Source organism: Physeter macrocephalus, chromosome 3 (genome assembly GCF_002837175.3).
Source record: "Physeter macrocephalus isolate SW-GA chromosome 3, ASM283717v5, whole genome shotgun sequence".
NCBI lineage: Eukaryota > Metazoa > Chordata > Mammalia > Artiodactyla > Physeteridae > Physeter > Physeter macrocephalus.
In genome coordinates, this window is record NC_041216.1 from 4,165,634 (window position 1) to 4,184,090 (window position 18,457).

The 18,457-nt window shown below is 56.0% G+C and overlaps 2 protein-coding genes across 2 annotated transcripts; both read left to right on the plus strand.

Annotated features, from left to right (window-relative positions):
* Nucleotides 1-341: 341 nt before the first annotated feature.
* LOC112065317 (bone morphogenetic protein 8B) lies at nt 342-14,431 on the plus strand. Its single transcript, XM_024125571.3, has 6 exons — nt 342-526; nt 967-1,115; nt 10,531-10,725; nt 11,510-11,589; nt 12,147-12,257; nt 14,130-14,431. Exons 1-6 carry the CDS (start codon nt 495-497, stop codon nt 14,277-14,279), a joined length of 717 nt encoding a protein of 238 aa, XP_023981339.1. The 5' UTR covers nt 342-494; the 3' UTR covers nt 14,280-14,431.
* On the plus strand, nt 2,538-4,675 carry LOC112065292 (succinyl-CoA:3-ketoacid coenzyme A transferase 2, mitochondrial-like). Its single transcript, XM_024125298.1, is given in 6 exon segments — nt 2,538-2,595; nt 2,877-3,017; nt 3,214-3,403; nt 3,567-3,826; nt 3,829-4,296; nt 4,560-4,675. Coding segments are annotated over 6 exon segments (1,233 nt in total).
* Nucleotides 14,432-18,457: the final 4,026 nt, after the last annotated feature.

An 18,457-nucleotide genomic window follows, 5' to 3' on the forward strand; every position in this document is an offset into this window, starting at 1 on the left:
GTCCATCTCCCCAGAGGAGGGACCTGTCCTGTGCCCCATCTGTGGGTCCCAGAGCCAGCAGGGTGCTGAGCGGGGCAGGCTGGGTTTGGGGCTTGCCGACCAGACATGGACACTGCCCTTGTGGCACCGCCGTGTGCCAGGTGCCGTGCCAGGAGCCTCACGACACAGCTCCCGGAGCCCTCTCGGCACCCAGGAGGCAGATCTGGGACAAGTCTGTTCTCGAGGAGGGAGCGGTCCCACGCAGACTGCCCAGGCCGCCAGATCCCACCCGGCCCTGCCCACCCCGGAGCCCGAGCTGGAACCACAAGTGACCGCCAGTCCCACTTTGTCTTGCAGTGGAGCGGGACCGCACCCTGGGCCACCAGGAGCCCCAGTGGAAGGAGTTCCGCTTTGACCTGACCCAGATCCCGGCGGGGGAGGCCGTCACGGCCGCGGAGTTCCGGATTTACAAGCTGCCCAGTACCCACCTGCTCAACTGGACCCTCCACGTCAGCATGTTCGAGGTGGTCCTGCAGCAGTCCAACAGGTGCCTGCCCTGCGCCCCACGGGCCCGCTCAAGCCTCTGTCGGAGGGTCCGACCCAGCCCTGGGTGCCGGGGGGGACATTTCCCAGAGGACAGAAGGGGAGCTTCCAGGGCAGTCCACCCTCAGAGAAGAAAGATGGTTGGCCCGAGGCCTCGTGTCACCGTGGGGAGAGACCCAGCCTCAGTCCTGGATTCAAGTCCCCATCCTACCGTCCTAGCTGTGGGACCATGGACAGGTCACTGAGCACCTGAGCCTCAGTTTCCGCATCTGTACACGGGCACAGTAACACCTTTGTACGGTAGACGCAGTGAGAAAAGGCATGTAAGGCACCCAGGTCAGAGCCAGGCGGGGTAGATGCCCCACTAACGGTCCCCCAGGAGGGCGCTGGAAACACAAAGGCAGCTGTGCCGGCCCTCGGTTAATTGTTCTTTCGTGTCCACAGGGAGTCTGACTTGTTCTTTTTGGATCTTCAGACGCTCCGATCTGGGGACGAGGGCTGGCTGGTGTTGGACGTGACAGCAGCCAGTGACCGCTGGCTCTTGAACCGTAACAAGGACCTGGGACTCCGCCTCTATGTGGAAACAGATGACGGTAAGACTCGGGTCAGCAGCGAACCTTCCCCTGGGGGCTCCTCCGAGGAAGCTGCTGGCGGCAGGCGCAGTTCCCAGTGACCCACCAAGGGTCACCCACCGTGCCTTGGGGGCAGATATACTCAAGAATGCTTTGAGAGGGGTCGGGTTCCGGGCATGGCTGAGTGACCCCTCCTTATTCTCGGGGCCACACCCTGTGACAGCCAACAGCCTGGACCTATTTCATCCTGCAGATCAGGGATGCTTACACAGCCATGTAACCGAGGTGGTCTCTGCAGTTACCGAATCCCCTCCTCTCCTTCTGCAGGACCAACAGTTGTGTTGCTCAGAGTGAGTGCATGTCTTCCCTCCCCAAGAAATGGGAGATTCTTTCTACTCTACGGAGCTGCCTTCTGCACCAGGAGTTTCCGTCCTGGGCTGGGCGAGGGGAAGCGCTCACACCCTCAGGCTCTGCGGCAGAGGCCTGGGTGTGAATCCCGGCTCGGCAGCCTTCTAACTCGGTGGCCTTGGCAGGTTACTTACCTTTCTAAGCCTCGGTTTCCTCATCTGTAGAATGAGGATTCACACCTTCATTCATTCAGCAGGTGTTTGGGGGAGAGCCTCCTGGTGGGCCCAGGGTGGGTGTGTCTGCGGTACAGCGGGGGCCGCCATGGCTGGAGCACAGGGGGCTTGGCAGCGACTGAGGAGGCTGAGAGAAGTGGGTAGAATAGTAACTCTGAAATAAATGTCATCTTATCTAATCGCAGTGGAGGAGGACAGGATCTGATTCAGCGTTCTGTAAAACAGCCCTCTGAGACACTCCCCCTCAAGGGGGTGTAGCATCTCTCCCCCTCCTTCAGTGTGGGCTACACTTACAGACTTGCTTCCCAAAGTATGCCGTGGGCTGGGGCAGTACCCTTGCGGGGGCAACCTGAGCGGCAGCCCTCAGCCGGGTGCTCAGGCTCCCATGAGCACGTCATGTAGCTCCCAGACACCCTTGATCTGACGGGGTGGGAACAGCACTTCACCTCCATGGGCTTCGTCCCCCAAACCCAGAACCCCAGTCTCACTATGAGAAAAACATCAGACAACCCGAAACTGAAGGACATTCTACAGAATACCTGACCAGTACTTCTCAAAACTACCAAGGTCATCAAAAAACACGGGAGGTCTGAGAAATTGTAGCAACCCAGAGGTGCCTAAGGAGTTGTGATGACTATATGCCAACGTGGGACCCTGGAAAAAAGACACTGCAGAAAACTAATGAAATCTGAGTAGATCGTGATGTTTAGTAAATAATAAGATACCAATATTGGTTGATTAGTTGTGACAAATGTGGTTCCAGGGCAGTACGTGCTGGGGACACAGGTGTGGGAACCGCTGACGTGGAGGTGGATCTGGGGGCGGGGGGACGGGAGTAGCGCGCCGGGGAGGAAGGGAGACGATGGAGAGGAAGGAGACGGCGCCCAGGCTTCCCCGAGGGACGTCGCCTCGCGGCCTCCGTGCGCCAGTCCCCGGACGGGGCAGGCTGGGTTTGGGGCTTGCCGACCAGACATGGACGCTGCCCTTGTGGCACCGCCGTGTGCCAGGTGCCGTGCCAGGAGCCTCACGACAGCTCCCGGAGCCCTCTCGGCACCCAGGAGGCAGATCTGGGACAAGTCTGTTCTCGAGGAGGGAGCGGTCCCACGCAGACTGCCCAGGCCGCCAGATCCCACCCGGCCCTGCCCACCCCGGAGCCCGAGCTGGAACCACAAGTGACCGCCAGTCCCACTTTGTCTTGCAGTGGACATCTCCCCAGAGGAGGGACCTGTCCTGTGCCCCATCTGTGGGTCCCAGAGCCAGCAGGGTGCTGAGCAGGGCAGACTGGGTTTGGGGCTTGCCGACCAGACATGGACACTGCCCTTGTGGCACCGCCGTGTGCCAGGTGCCGTGCCAGGAGCCTCACGACACAGCTCCCGGAGCCCTCTCGGCACCCAGGAGGCAGATCTGGGACAAGTCTGTTCTCGAGGAGGGAGCGGTCCCCCGCAGACTGCCCAGGCCGCCAGATCCCACCCGGCCCTGCCCACCCCGGAGCCCGAGCTGGAACCACAAGTGACCGCCAGTCCCACTTTGTCTTGCAGTGGAGCGGGACCGCACCCTGGGCCACCAGGAGCCCCAGTGGAAGGAGTTCCGCTTTGACCTGACCCAGATCCCGGCGGGGGAGGCCGTCACGGCCGCGGAGTTCCGGATTTACAAGCTGCCCAGTACCCACCTGCTCAACTGGACCCTCCACGTCAGCATGTTCGAGGTGGTCCTGCAGCAGTCCAACAGGTGCCTGCCCTGCGCCCCACGGGCCCGCTCAAGCCTCTGTCGGAGGGTCCGACCCAGCCCTGGGTGCCGGGGGGGACATTTCCCAGAGGACAGAAGGGGAGCTTCCAGGGCAGTCCACCCTCAGAGAAGAAAGATGGTTGGCCCGAGGCCTCGTGTGAACCTCAGTGGTGGAGATTGAAGAAATTGTGGACCTGGGGTCGTTTGCCCCAGAGGACATCCATGTTCCTAACATTTACTTAGATCGAGGAATACAGGGGGGAAAATATGAGAAAAGAAATGAGCGTTTAACGATCTGGAAAGAGGATGATGAAACATGCAAGTCTGCAGATAATATAAAGACAAGGATCATCAAGTGGGCAGCTCTTGAATTTGAGGACAGCCTGTATGCCAATTTGGGCATAGGAATCCCTCTTCTGGCCACCAGGACATCAGCCCCAGTATAACCGTTCATCTTCACAGTGAAAGTGGAATCTTGGACTTGGGTCTGTTTCCACTGAAAGAGGAGGTGGATGCAGATCTCAACAATGCGGGCAAGCAAACAGTCACCCTTCTTCCTGGGGGCTGTTTTTTCTCCAGCGATGAATCATTTGCCATGATTCCAAGGGGACACATCGACCTAACCTTGCTGGGAGCCATGCAGGTTTCCAAACATGGTGACCTGGCTAACTGGATGATACCTGGCAAGAAGGTGAAAGGAATGGGGGGTGCGATGGCTCTGGTGTCCAGTACCAAGACCAGAGTGATGGTCACCATGGAACACTGCACCAAGGCTAATGAACCCAAAATTTTGGAGAAATGCACCATGCCGCTGAATGGAAAGCGGTGTGTGGACTGAATCATCACCGAGAAGGCCGTGTTTGACAAGCACAGGAAGAGAGGACTGGGCTTCCCTGGTGGTGCAGTGGTTGAGAATGCGCCTGCCAATGCAGAGGACACGGGTTCGAGCCCTGGTCCGGGAAGATCCCACATGCAGCAGAGCAACTAAGCCCATGCGCCACAACTACTGAGCCTGTGCTCTAGAGCCCGCAAGCCACAACTACTGAGCCCACGCGCCGCAACGAAGAGTAGCCCACACTCGCCGCAACTAGAGAAAAGCCTGCCCCAACGTAGCCAAAAATAAATTAATTAATTAATTAATAAAAAAAAAGAGAGAGAGGACTGACCCTGATCGAGCTCTGGGGTGACCTGATGGCAGAGGACGTCGAAAAGAGCACGGGGTGCACCGTTGCCATCTCCCCGAATCTCAGACCCATGCAGCAGGTCGAAACCTAGCCAGAAAGTGAACCTTGGTCCCAGAGCGTGTGCTTCTCCCTTTAACTTCCTGGATTGCATCCTGAGAAAGCCGAAATCACATTTCTACATTTCACCAGCATTTGGCCGGCTTTCTCCTGCCGTCCCAGACTGGCTGCCACTGGATAGGCTACCTGGCTAACTGGATGATACCTGGCAAGAAGGTGAAAGGAATGGGGGGTGCGATGGCTCTGGTGTCCAGTACCAAGACCAGAGTGATGGTCACCATGGAACACTGCACCAAGGCTAATGAACCCAAAATTTTGGAGAAATGCACCATGCCGCTGAATGGAAAGCGGTGTGTGGACTGAATCATCACCGAGAAGGCCGTGTTTGACAAGCACAGGAAGAGAGGACTGGGCTTCCCTGGTGGTGCAGTGGTTGAGAATGCGCCTGCCAATGCAGAGGACACGGGTTCGAGCCCTGGTCCGGGAAGATCCCACATGCAGCAGAGCAACTAAGCCCATGCGCCACAACTACTGAGCCTGTGCTCTAGAGCCCGCAAGCCACAACTACTGAGCCCACGCGCCGCAACGAAGAGTAGCCCACACTCGCCGCAACTAGAGAAAAGCCTGCCCCAACGTAGCCAAAAATAAATTAATTAATTAATTAATAAAAAAAAAGAGAGAGAGGACTGACCCTGATCGAGCTCTGGGGTGACCTGATGGCAGAGGACGTCGAAAAGAGCACGGGGTGCACCGTTGCCATCTCCCCGAATCTCAGACCCATGCAGCAGGTCGAAACCTAGCCAGAAAGTGAACCTTGGTCCCAGAGCGTGTGCTTCTCCCTTTAACTTCCTGGATTGCATCCTGAGAAAGCCGAAATCACATTTCTACATTTCACCAGCATTTGGCCGGCTTTCTCCTGCCGTCCCAGACTGGCTGCCACTGGATAGGCTTTGTTCTCTCAAGAGGGACATGCCTTTAATTAAAAACAAAAGGAAAACAGAGGCACTGACCTTATATGTCCTGTGAGTTCTGAGAAAGGTCTGCTCCAATCACCCTCCTCCCTCTCTGTGACCAGACAGTTGGACAAAGAAAAGCCTACAGTGAACACAGCCTCGGGAGCACCGAAGGTCTCCCTGGCCTCTCAGTGGACAGGGCTCTCCAGGGACTCACGGGACAGGGCGGCTGCACACAGAGGCCTGGAGGGCTGCCGGGCCAAGGCCGCCGCATGTGTCCGCCAGGTGTGGAGCTCCGCTCTAGTGCCGCGTGGACGACAGCCTCCCGCCTGCCCCCGTCGCTCCATGGCCTCCTCCTGGTGCCCTCACGGGCCTTTCCCTCTGTGGCAGGGCTGCTGTGTGTCTTGTGGCTCTGCATCCTCACGGGCCTGCTGTTCTTCGTGGTGACCCGAACCTGCCATGACCCAAACTCCCCGAACGGCTTCTCCCTGGGCCCCTTCCAGTGTCAGCTCCTGTCTCAGCAGGGTCATCCCTGAGGGGCACCTCTGATGGGCCCAGTGCACGTTCGCAACGAAGAGTAGCCCACACTCGCCGCAACTAGAGAAAAGCCTGCCCCAACGTAGCCAAAAATAAATTAATTAATTAATTAATAAAAAAAAAGAGAGAGAGGACTGACCCTGATCGAGCTCTGGGGTGACCTGATGGCAGAGGACGTCGAAAAGAGCACGGGGTGCACCGTTGCCATCTCCCCGAATCTCAGACCCATGCAGCAGGTCGAAACCTAGCCAGAAAGTGAACCTTGGTCCCAGAGCGTGTGCTTCTCCCTTTAACTTCCTGGATTGCATCCTGAGAAAGCCGAAATCACATTTCTACATTTCACCAGCATTTGGCCGGCTTTCTCCTGCCGTCCCAGACTGGCTGCCACTGGATAGGCTTTGTTCTCTCAAGAGGGACATGCCTTTAATTAAAAACAAAAGGAAAACAGAGGCACTGACCTTATATGTCCTGTGAGTTCTGAGAAAGGTCTGCTCCAATCACCCTCCTCCCTCTCTGTGATATTTACATTAAATTCTATGCAGCTTGAGATGATCCCATGGGCAAGGTTTCACTGAAGTGCCTGCTCTTGTGAAAGAATCATGAAATGTAGGGAAAAGTCATGCGGGAGGAACAACTCCACCCAGAGTCTGCGGAAGGCACCGTTTTAGTGTACTGGAACAGTGAAAACATACACACATAAATGTGAATTTGTAACCGGGAGAAACGCTGTCTAAATGAAAGATTTTTTCCTTTGGCCCTATTGACTTTCCTTCTGGGGCCTTTCATTTTGTCGCTCAGTTTTGTTTCCTTGTAGCCTCACCTCCTCTGCCTCTCACATTTCTCCTCCTCGTAGCTAAATAGATGTTTCTAGAAGGGAAGCAAGACCGTCCAGGCGGCCAGTAAACTGGTAATAGGGGCAACTGAAGGGGGAGAAACTGTTTGGTGCCGACATTCCACCAGGAAGTCTCCTCTGTGAATAAACAGCTCGCCTGTGTGTGGCCAAAGGCTGCGGCTTAGGGTGGGAGGAGTTCTAGAAACCCGGGCGATGAACTTAGATGGGTTTTCTCTTCTTAAATCATAGTGTTCCTGTGTCGTCCAGATCAGACACTTACACCCTTCTTCTCTGTTACGGAGCCTAAACCAGCCTCTTGTTCATACTCCCTTGAAACTCATAAGGGGCAGTGAGGTACTTCATCCTGAATCCACAGTCTCACAAACTAAACAGGAAAAAATGAGTTTTTGTTTGCATGCGTCCATGTGTGGGGTTCAAACCCGGGCCTGCCATGGAGGCTGCGCTTTCTCAATGTGGCTCTAGGGCTGCACAAAATGGATGGGAGCCCGTGGGTAAGAACAGAAAGCTCCAGCTGGTCAAGGAAGGCCTTTCAGAGAGGTCTCCCTGAAGCCTCACCCTGACGTGAGGCCCGGATCCTAGAGTGGAGAGACAGTGTACCTGAGGGGACAGCCGCAGTGTGTCAGGGGACCGTGACCAGGCGGGCAGTGGATGGATGTCACAGTGGACTGTGCAGCACCTCTGGGGCTTCTGGGGAGGAGGACTGATCTGCCCTGCATGATGGGAGACGTCTTCCAGAATCAGCCGGGGACAGGCAGAGGTTTCCAGAAGCAGACGAGTTACTGGGCTGTTAAACAGTAGAAAGAAGAAAAAGCACTGAGTTCCTAGTTCTCATGCGGTGAGGAAATACCCTGTGGGACAAAAGCACACCTGGTCACAGCTGGTTCCCCTCCAAGGGTTTCAGCCAGGCTTCCTGATTGTCCTTCAACGTGGCACTAGGGTCACATCCATGACCGCAGGCTGAGGTGGGGCAGGGGCTGCAGGGAAGGGGCAGGTGGCCCCCAGAGCAGAAAGAGGCCTTGGGGAGAGATGGGAGCTATCTTGGCCTGGCCCAGGGGGAGGGGGCGTGAATCCCCAGGGATGGGATAGGTCAGGGGAGCTGCCAAGACATCCGGGCCCTGATGGGGTAGACTCAGAAATGGGGGGAGGCTGGAGGTGTCAGGGGCCTTCCTGGCCCAGAGGAGCAGCACCTTCCTCTGGACCTGCGTGAGGGGGGAGGCCACAGTGTGGCTCCCATCTCGAGGTGTGGCCACACATCCCACGTCTCTCACAAAGGGGACAGCATGTCTGCCAGCACCCTCACAGTTCAGGTCTAGAGGCAGGGACCCTGGGCCTCAGAGTTTCCTGAAGTTCCTGCCTCTGCTTTCTGGAAAGGGTCCTGCCAGAGCCAGGCAGCCTGGGGGCCACCACCTAGAAGCCGGGGCCTGCCCTGTGACCCAATCTCTCTGCGCCCAGGAGACCCCAATACGATCCTTGACCAGACAGTTGGACAAAGAAAAGCCTACAGTGAACACAGCCTCGGGAGCACCGAAGGTCTCCCTGGCCTCTCAGTGGACAGGGCTCTCCAGGGACTCACAGGACAGGGCAGCTGCACACACAGGCCTGGAGGGCTGCCGGGCCAAGGCTGCCGCATGTGTCCGCCAGGTGTGGAGCTCCGCTCCAGTGCCGCGTGGACGACAGCCTCCCGCCTGCCCCCGTCGCTCCATGGCCTCCTCCTGGTGCCCTCACGGGCCTTTCCCTCTGTGGCAGGGCTGCTGTGTGTCTTGTGGCTCTGCATCCTCACGGGCCTGCTGTTCTTCGTGGTGACCCGAACCTGCCATGACCCAAACTCCCCGAACGGCTTCTCCCTGGGCCCCTTCCAGTGTCAGCTCCTGTCTCAGCAGGGTCATCCCTGAGGGGCACCTCTGATGGGCCCAGTGCACGTTTGTGGCAGGTGATGTCGTAGGTCAAAGGTTAGTCTCTGGTCGATTAGTTGTTTAGTCAACTCTGGCCCATGGACTCAGGGCTAAAGCACAGCTGTGTAAGGGCCAGCGATGTCCTTGACCTGTAATGTGCAGTGGAGGATCAAGAGACCCACTAATGGAACACACATGTTTATGTATGTGCACATATGTACACTAGCTATATAAATGCACACGTGTGTGTACACATACATATATGTGCATGTGTGTATATTCCTGTGCATCACTGTTGCAACACTGGGGTGAAATGTACATGGAAGTGGGATGTTTGGCCCTGTGTTTTAAGAAACATTAACAGTGAGCTTGTAGTCATCCCCTGTTGTTTAGTCTGAGAAAATTCCACAGGGAAAGAAAATGAACAGGTTGTACCACATTGTCATCTTTATGATGAAAGCCAGGAAATAACTTATGTCTAAAGATGAACTAATATCTAAATATTCAGATGTATCTACTCAAAGGAATTTTATACTTTTGAAATGTTCATAGTTGAGACTTAACAACTGAGAAAATGTCTATGTGGAAAAATTGGGAAAAATACTGACTTCTTTCTTATGCTCACAATTTAAATTAACGTATGAAAATATCCCAGAAAAATTAAAATGATGCGTTGTAGCAGGGGAGGGGTTTTATGGGTGATATTTTTTCTAAGTTTCTTTACAGTTGTTATATATCACTTTGACAAGTTAAAAACGAGGTCATTGGAAATGCAAAGAGGAACAGGAAGATAGTTTTATTGGCGGAGGTGACTTTTCCAGGGATGACCAGTGTGTTTTTCCGGCATCCTCAGGCTTTAAGCAGCTGCGGGTAAAATCCCAGTTTTACAAGCATCACTACTCCTAGGCTGAGGCCCCAGTCATGTCTCTGCCCACAGCCTTTTCTCTCTTTCTTCCTTTTCAAACCACAAACCCGCTGGTGAAGAACTTAAATGGATAAGAAGGGCCCTGGAATTAGGTGCACGTGTTTGAACGTGGACTTGGGGTAAACGTCTCTGCCCGCGGAGCCTGGGGTCTCGTCTGGGGGCATCGGGCCGGTGAGTGGCCTGCTCTTGGGCGGTGCTCAGCAGAGCAGGCACTGAGTCCTGGCAGCCGCTCCCGACAGCCGGGTGTTGTAAATCCTACACTGATCCCCAGAAAGGAGGGGGTGGAAGGTAGAACTCGGGCCTCGGAGCCCCGAGATGGATGGGAACCCTGGTTCTGAGAGTCCCCGGTAGAGGTGCTCTGAGCCGTCACCGAGGGGCTCTGATGTTTCTCAGTGAAATGATGGGTCTGGCGTCACCATGAAGACTGGTTGAGATCATCACGTGAACTGACTGAAAGCTGTAAAGCGCTGTCACAGCTGGCGGTGCCCTGGACCATCACCAATCCCGAGCCTGTGCTCCCGGGGACCCTCCCCCTCTCCTGCAGACCTGCCCGCTGGGGGCTGGGGCTGGACTTGGGACTCGGGTCTTCAGAGGAGGAAACCGAGGCCCAGTGGGTCCCCTGCAGCCTCAGGCTCCGTGCTCCTGGCCCGCCCACAGAGAGGTCCCTGCTGTGTCCCCGTGCAGGGCCCCACCCTCGAGTGACCACCCTCTCTGCTCTCTCCGTCTCAGGGCGCAGCGTGGATCCTGGCCTGGCCGGTCTGCTGGGGCAACAGGCACCGCGCTCCAAACAGCCTTTCGTGGTCACCTTTTTCAGGGCGAGCCCCGGCCCCATCCGAGCCCCTCGGGCGGTGAGGCCCCTGAAGAGGAGGCTGCCGAAAAGAACCAACGAGCTGCCGCCCCCAAACAAACTGCCGGGGATCTTCGGTGAGGTTGGGGACCAGGTGGTGGGGACAGAACCCTCCTGGCCTCAGTGGGGTCAGACTGATGGTCAGTCCCCCAGCCACCCTTCCTGACACCACTTTGCCCCTGCACCCTGGGGACCAGCCACCGCACGGTCTCCAGGGCTCTGAGCATCTGCCCTCGCCGCCCCTGCCGCCCTGAAGCCCCTTCCTGTCCTCCCTGGCTCACCAGGCACCCCCCCCACCCCGTCAAAATCAGGTGCCCCTGGTGGCCCTCGGTGCTGCCCTGGGCGCCCTGCAGGATCCAAGCGTTTGTGTGAAGGTGTTCCCACCAGACCAAGCCCCCCGGGATCAGAGCCCCCTGTTGCCCTCCTTTCCTTCACAGGGAGCCAGGCTTTGCTTGGCCTCAGTGGGAGCCACTTGCCCTGCGGAATGGGCGTGGCTGGAGAGGCGGATGAGGTCACGGGTGTCTCCAGAGGAAAGGAGGAGGGGTTGCTGGACGGCAGAGGGTGCCCGGGCTGTTTAGTGGACCATCGGGAGTCACAGGCTGAAAGTCAGGGGAGGCTGGGCTGAGCGCGGGGTGGCTGTAACCACGGGGAATCATCTGGAGCCACCGAAGGTTCTTGACCTGGGTCACGGCGCCAGCAGAGCTGCAGAGATGGGCTTTACGAGACCAAATGGGTTAGTTTCCCATCATTCATTTACTCAACAAATGAGCCCATCAGCGCGTCCCCTGCCCCAGGAGCTCCCCGTGCTGGGTGCACAGAGCAGGAACCCCAGCAAAGACCTTGCCCCTCTGTCCCCCGCAGACGACGTCCACGGCTCCCACGGCCGACAGGTGTGCCGTCGGCATGAGCTCTATGTCAGCTTCCAGGACCTTGGCTGGCTGGTAATTCCTGACTCTCCTTCTTTCCTAAATGACAGTCCCCACCTTGAAGATGGCAAGTGTATGTCCAAGAGGAGGTAGAATCATGGGGGATTTGGATTTTCTTGTTTTATTTTCCTCTGTGTTTTTCCAAGTTCTCTAAAGGGAGAATGTGTTGCTTTTGTAGTGAAAGGTGCTTTTTTGTGAAAACCGTGAAAATGGAGACTGTCTGAATCCTTAGCCATCAAATGTCAGAGCTGCAGCAGGAAAACTGAGGCCAGGGTGGGCAGTGCCTCTGGCCTTTGCTGTGACTGGGGGTGGGCTGGGGAGGATGAAGCTGAGCGCTGACGGCGCTTGAAGGGGATGGAGATCGTGCCCAGCCCTGTCTGCTGAGGGTCTTCTGGTGGATGTCAGGCCTCTGGGGGAAACTGCCCTGGGAGGGGCCCGAGGTTGGGTTGATGGGCCCTGAGGCTGAGGGAGGGTAAGGGGCAGCCCTGAGCTGTGCTGTGACAGGTGCTGGACTGGGGGGCTCGGGAGGGACGCACAGATGGGACTCACCTTCTCCCATTACCTGCCCCCAGGACTGGGTCATCGCCCCCCAAGGCTACTCAGCCTATTACTGTGAAGGGGAGTGCTCCTTCCCCCTGGACTCCTGCATGAACGCCACCAACCACGCCATCCTGCAGTCCCTGGTCAGTACCGTGTCCCTCTGCCTAGACGCCCAGGGGAGGGGTTTGCGGAGGAGAGGGGCACGTGCAGCCAGCAGGTGATGGCAGCACTGCTGTGTCAGCGAGCTTTCTCTACATGGAAACCTTTCTGCGTGCACATGTAGTGAAATCCCACAGCCGTGCAGAAACTGGTTCCCGTGTGGGCCACGCCCAACCCGCGCACCTGAACACACGTGCACTAGACTCTCGCTGATCGGTGTGCACACGTACACACGTGCACGTGGGGGACTTTCATGTCCATGCGGTGGGTACCAGACTTATAAAGGCCCGCCTGCTGGTGGTCAGAGGCACAGCCCGTGCATGATAGGCGGGCATCCCACACGGCTACTTGTGCCCTCGGAACACACACGTGCACCATGTTCACTGGTGCATTTGGCCTCCTGTGTGTCACACACGCCCTCAGGTTAGGGTTGGGTGACACACGTGTGGGTCCTGCTCCCTCTTCCTGTGCAGGAGTCACCAGGTACCCCGTGCCCTTCTGGTTTCCCCTCCCGTTCCTTTTCCGTTGGCTCTTTTTTCTGGGTCCCTCTCGGCTCTTTGTGTCTCTACAGGCTTTTGATGCCCCGCTGTCTGGGGAAACTTTAAATGCTGAAAAAGTTTCTAATAGGAACACTGTTGCTGCTGCCTATTGCTAAGTGTTTTAAATGTTTTTTTGTGCTGAGGCTTCTTTCTAGAACATTGACCTGGACACTCTAGTTACAGGTTGTTCAAGGTGATGCCCTAGAGCAAATGAGTTTAGAAGGCAGCGTGGACCCCAGGATAATGCCTCCTTTCCCAATGGTCACATGGGATTTGCTGGACCCCTGGGGAGGTGCCTTCCTTGAAGAAGGTCAGGGGTGATGGAGCCTGTCCTGGCAGCAGGCTGCTCAGAGCTGGGGCTTCTGGGGTAAGGCTGGGCTCTGGGGACCGGGGGCCAGGCTGCCGGACGGGGCCCCCCATGAGACGGCTTCGCCCAGGTCCTGCTCAGCGGCCTCCGTGAGGCCTGGGAGGTCCCGGTGGATGGAAGCAGGTTCCCTTTTCTCTGCAGCCCCTGACAGGCTGGCGGGGCTGCCTTCCCGGCCCTTCCATGTGGGGCCCCGATGAAGAGTCCAGGGTGAACGGCAGCTCATCCTGCCAAGTCTCCAGATAAATATTTTTGTAGAGGCTGCAAGAGCTCACTCAGTCGGGCTTGTCTTTAGGGGTAGAGCTGTTGGGAGGAGGTAGCGGGACCCCCGTGCCAGGCCCCAGTCGTGCCGCGGCCTTGGCCGCAGCCACGGAACTGGGCAGGTGACTCGGCCCCTGTGCCCTCAGTGGTCCTCTGCCCAGAACACTCCCTGCCTAGAAATTGTCAGGAGGGGTGGAGGTGCTTTGAGAAACAGTGTCGGACACCCCAAGGGTGAGCCTAGAAGTCTGGCCGCTAGCAGGTGTAACACGGACCTTCACCGGCTCCCAGTCTGGAGGGGGAGACGGACCAGAAACGGCTCAGGCGGACAAGACACGATCAGGGACGTTGCAGAAGCGCAGGGAGGAGAGAGGAGCAGAGGGGACCCCGGGGGCGGCGCTGCAGGGGCGCAGGCAGGACCTGGCACACGTGCCGGGACCAGCAGGGTCAGGGTCGTCCTGTCTGAGGGGAGGGGCTGAGACAGGAGACGCAGGTGCCCAGGCTGGGCCTGAGGGCATTGGCGGGGTGGCCAAGGGGGCGGGGCCGGGGCAGAGTTCGCGCCAGCACCTGCCGGGCTGCGGGGCGAGATGGCGCCGGGGAGGGGCGAGCGGCTGGAGCCCGGGCGGCAGGAGCTGGGGGCTGGGACGGGGTCCCCGCGGTTCTCACGCCTCTGCCTGCCGCCCCCTCCCCGCCAGGTGCACCTGATGAAGCCTGACGCGGTCCCCAAGGCGTGCTGCGCGCCCACCAAGCTGAGCGCCACCTCCGTGCTCTACTACGACAGCAGCAACAACGTCATCCTGCGCAAGCACCGCAACATGGTGGTCCGCGCCTGCGGCTGCCACTGAGGCCCCGCCCCGCCTCCTGCGCCGCCCCTACCGGGTCAGGTCAGCCCTCCGCAGGGGTCAGCCCCCAACGCCCTCACAGTTCAGGCAGGGCGGCAGCGAGGGCGACCCCCCGCTGCCCACATCCTGCCAGGGGGCTGGTCCTCCCCAGGCCCCTCTGCCCCGCCCCCGCCCGGCGCCTGAGGCGGTGGTGGAACTCTGGCCTGGTGGTCTGAGTCCGCAGCAGGGTCCTACCCCAGCCCCCTCCCCAGAGGCACGGGCTGACCGTTCTTTGGGGTCGGCAGAGAGTTCTGTCTGAGGACCTGCCCTTGTCCTTAAGGGCCCAGATGTGGGCGGATGTGGGACGAACTCAGAGGCACCTGCAGCCCAGGATGGCCACCTCAGGCCCTTCACCGTCCACGACAGGGTCTGGGGATGTGTAGACAGGTCCTGGTCCATCTCCAGTTGCCTGCCCTTCCCAGGTGCAAAACTGGGCATTTCTGGGCACTTAGAGTGTGGAGTTGCCCTCGGTGGGCTATATTTGTGGATCTGAATTACCAAACCGCTGGCCACAAGGAGGCATGTGGGTCACCTCCAGAAAGAGCTAAATGGACAGCATGATTTAGGGCCAAGGCCGATGGCATTCATCTTCCCTGTGTTCCTCCCTTGACCTGCCTCTGCTGTCTGGGGAAGACGTGCAGTGCACGGACACTTTAGGGAAACAAAAAATCCTGGGGGCTTTATTGACCCCATCTGTCTGTCACCATGTTGAACCATCAGGAGTTCAGCTCTGTGGAAGAGTTATCTTTTTGCTGAGCCAAGTATGGTGGATACATCGGGTGGCCCAGGATGACAATGCCCAGCACAGGTGACATAGTTTCCCTTAACCTTTTGCACGGCAGTCATCAATAATCAACCTTGATATTTTTTCTCTCAAATCTGGATAGAATGTCAAAATGACCAGCACAGAACTCCAGGTGGCCACCACCAACAGGTTAGAGTTGGCATGTGGAGTGAAAACTATCTGCCATCTCCTGCCCCCAGTGCTCTGGGACACGGGGCAGCCTGGGGCCAGGCGTGGAGCGAGGGCAAGGCTTGTTAGCACCTGCCCGTGTCCAGAAGCTGTCAGAAACAGACTGGTCACCCAAGTCTGCGTCACCCTGTGTGCCCAGGAGCCCTGTCCTGTTTCTTGGGGCCTGTGAGCCAGAGAAAAGGCCCCGGTCCCAGGGGAGTGACAGGCGGCAATTAAGCTGAGCTGGGTGGGGAGGATCCCGGAAACCACTGCTCTCCTTGGAGCGGCCGCCAGCAGTTGGAGTGTTTATTTGATTTCTGACTTGGTAAGCCTGTAATTTACCTGGTGGAGCAGACTGCGTCCAGCTGCCCGAACCCTGAAATACTGTGTCATTAAAAGCAGAGCCTGGGCCCGCCCCAACCCACGGGCACAGCCCAGGACGTGCAGCCCTGGAATTCACTCTGCGCCCCAAGGAGGGGCTCCGGGAGCGCAGGTCTGGCAGCAGGGGTGGCGGCTGGGGCCTTGCTGCAGGACAGCAGCCCCTCCGCCTGGACCTGGCAGGGCCTCTGGGAGCCAGTGCACAGGAAGAGACCCTCCCCATGGACACAGGAGACTGGAAAGTGGTGAGCTCCCCATCAGTGTAGGGATGTAAGCTCTGGCCTACATGTTAGGGGACATGACTTGGTGGCTTCCTCCTCTGGGCCTATTTCCCATCTGTAACATGAAGCATGGACTTTTTGATCTGAAAAGGGCCTTCAGCCAGGTAATCTGTCTGCCAACCCTGTCTCACACTGAGCCCAGAGGCAGCTTGGTAACCCTGAACGGAGCTCAGGTGGCCATCACGAATCAGAGCTGGCACGTAACATGGAACCTGTTTGTTATTCTAGTACTTACCTAACAGTTCTCTCTTCCCAACATGGAAGATTGTCTCTTAGGTAAATATAAATCTTAAATTAGCAGATTATTTTGAGAACTAACTTTTTTCATTTGAAAATTTTTACTTGTAATTTTCTGAATTTCAAATTTTTTTTATTGCGGAAGTGGGAAAATCAAAACATGTTAGCTCACCAGCTACAAATTACCGAAAAAAATGGTAGTCTTAATGGTAGTTTCATCAATGACTACCATTAAAATGGAAGAATTGACAACTAATTTTTTATTTTTTTTTTGACAATTTTTTAATTTGGTATTTTTAGGCCCAGCCAATGATTAGCTTGGTCGAGTACACCAGGAATGTCTGTCATATTATCCAAAGGTTGGTAGATGTGGAGTACACCTCACCTACCAATCAAGCTGTGCACAGCAGGAGTGGAGTTACAATCCTTTTTCAAGCAGAACAACTGAAAAACAGTAAGTTATTGCTTATGTACCTGGCCGTCAGACTTCCAGCAACTTTTGCCATCCTGTTACCAAATGAAATCAAATAGGAAAAGCCCTGAGGAGTGGAACAGTTGTGAACGTACACAAAGCCCATGTATGTTATCCCGAGAGTTATCTGTTTGCTTAGCCAAGCATTGCAAGCTGCAGTACTGTTGCTCAGGGCCTGGCTTGTTTACCTGGCCAGACTAAAATAAGGGTGGTCAGTTCAGACCCACTGACAGCAATAAGGAATCAGTGACAGTTGACAGGCAGGGAGGACACGTAGGAAAAAAGGCTAAGGTGAAATGCACAACAGTTTTGGTGTTTGCAGTGCAATCCCGGCCTCAAGACCAAGGCATCATAATGTGAGGTTCACTGTCTTCAAACTAAGATGGAGTAGTAACATGTTCTGGAAAAGTCCCTAAGAAATAGGAAAAGAGGCAGCACAGCAAGAGTACAGATTTTTGGAGCCAAAGGGATTTGAATCCTGGTTCTTCTTCCTCTGTAGAGCAGGATACTGGCTTTCCTTCCAAGCTATTTAAAAAGATCATATATGGACACAAACATTTAGGACAACATCTGGCACATAAATGCTTAACAACTGGTATCTGTTGGTATTATTACAAATGAATTTGCTAGTTTTGAGCTCCTTCCATGCTTGTCCACTAAACCTTTCCTCCTCCCAGAATGTATTCTGTGGTGTTTTATTTCAGAGCTGTGCTTTTCCCACTGCAATCCTTTGAGGGCAGGACTTGTGTTCTCACCTGCTTTAAAGGCCTGGGACAAGTGCCCAGTTATGCCGGCAGTGGCCAGGGCTGTGACACTGTGCTCTGTGTTCCCAGAGACAAGGGGATCCCAGTGGCCTACTGAGGGCCCTCAGCACCACCAGGTGCCCTTTTGGCAGTTTAAACAGGGGTTGTCCATCCCGTGTTATTCCTTATGGGGAGGCCTTTTGTGAGCACCTGACCCACTTTTTTAAAAAATGTGCTTTTCATTTATTACAAAAGTAATGCAGTTTTGGAGAAAAGTTTGGAAAAAAACAAAAAATAAAACAATTCAAATCACTATAATCCTCTAAGTCAGACAAACATGCTAGAAATATTTTGTTGAATTTATTTCTAGGCTTTTTTCTTAGAATACATATAAAATATAGATGTTTACATATTATAAATAGGTATTTGTACAAAATTGGGATCATACTGTATTATATAAACTGCTTTAGATGTGCTTTTCCCATTTTATTATATGGTGTAGTTTTCCCTGTTAATAAATATTTTTTGAAAATATGGCTGTCTAGTTTTCCATCACCTGGACTCCGTAAGACTCAGTTTTCACCACTAAAAAGTAGGTCCCACAACCTCTTTCTTGTGCTGGCAGCATCTGAAGCAGACACGCTGTGAGAAAGTCCAGCAGTCGCAGGACTGGTCCCGGGGCTACACCCCCGGGTCTGTTCCTCCATGCAGCCATCACAGGGTCTGCACAGATGGGGCCCGGCCATGGAAGAGCTAGTGAGGGGATGCATGAGCAAAGCCATGCCCCGTGTTCTCAGTCCTGGTGCTGGAGCAATAGAGCAATGGAAACGTGGACGGGGAGGCCAGGCAGTCCCAGGAAGGCAGCTTTGACCTTCAGCCTGCAGCAAAGGCCCCACAGCGCCCCGGGTCCACTTCCCACAGGCCAGAGCCCTCCTGAGCAACAGAGGGTCAGTGCTGTGCTGTGACTGGTTGAGTGAGGTGGCTAGGCCACTGCTCCCCAGACCCTGGGCTCCCCGTCCTGCCTGGCAGAGTAGGGCCGAGACCAACCATGGAGACCATGACTCTGTCTCCCCACAGGC

What these genes read in the sequence shown, in the direction of transcription:
- LOC112065317 (XM_024125571.3), top strand. Translation starts at nt 495, where the DNA reads ATGTTCGAGGTGGTCCTGCAGCAGTCCAACAG. An exon ending in CTATGTGGAAACAGATGACG is followed by an intron (nt 1,116 to 10,530) that starts GTAAGACTCGGG and finishes TCTCCGTCTCAG; the next exon opens with GGCGCAGCGTGGATCCTGGC. An exon ending in TCCAGGACCTTGGCTGGCTG is followed by an intron (nt 11,590 to 12,146) that starts GTAATTCCTGAC and finishes ACCTGCCCCCAG; the next exon opens with GACTGGGTCATCGCCCCCCA.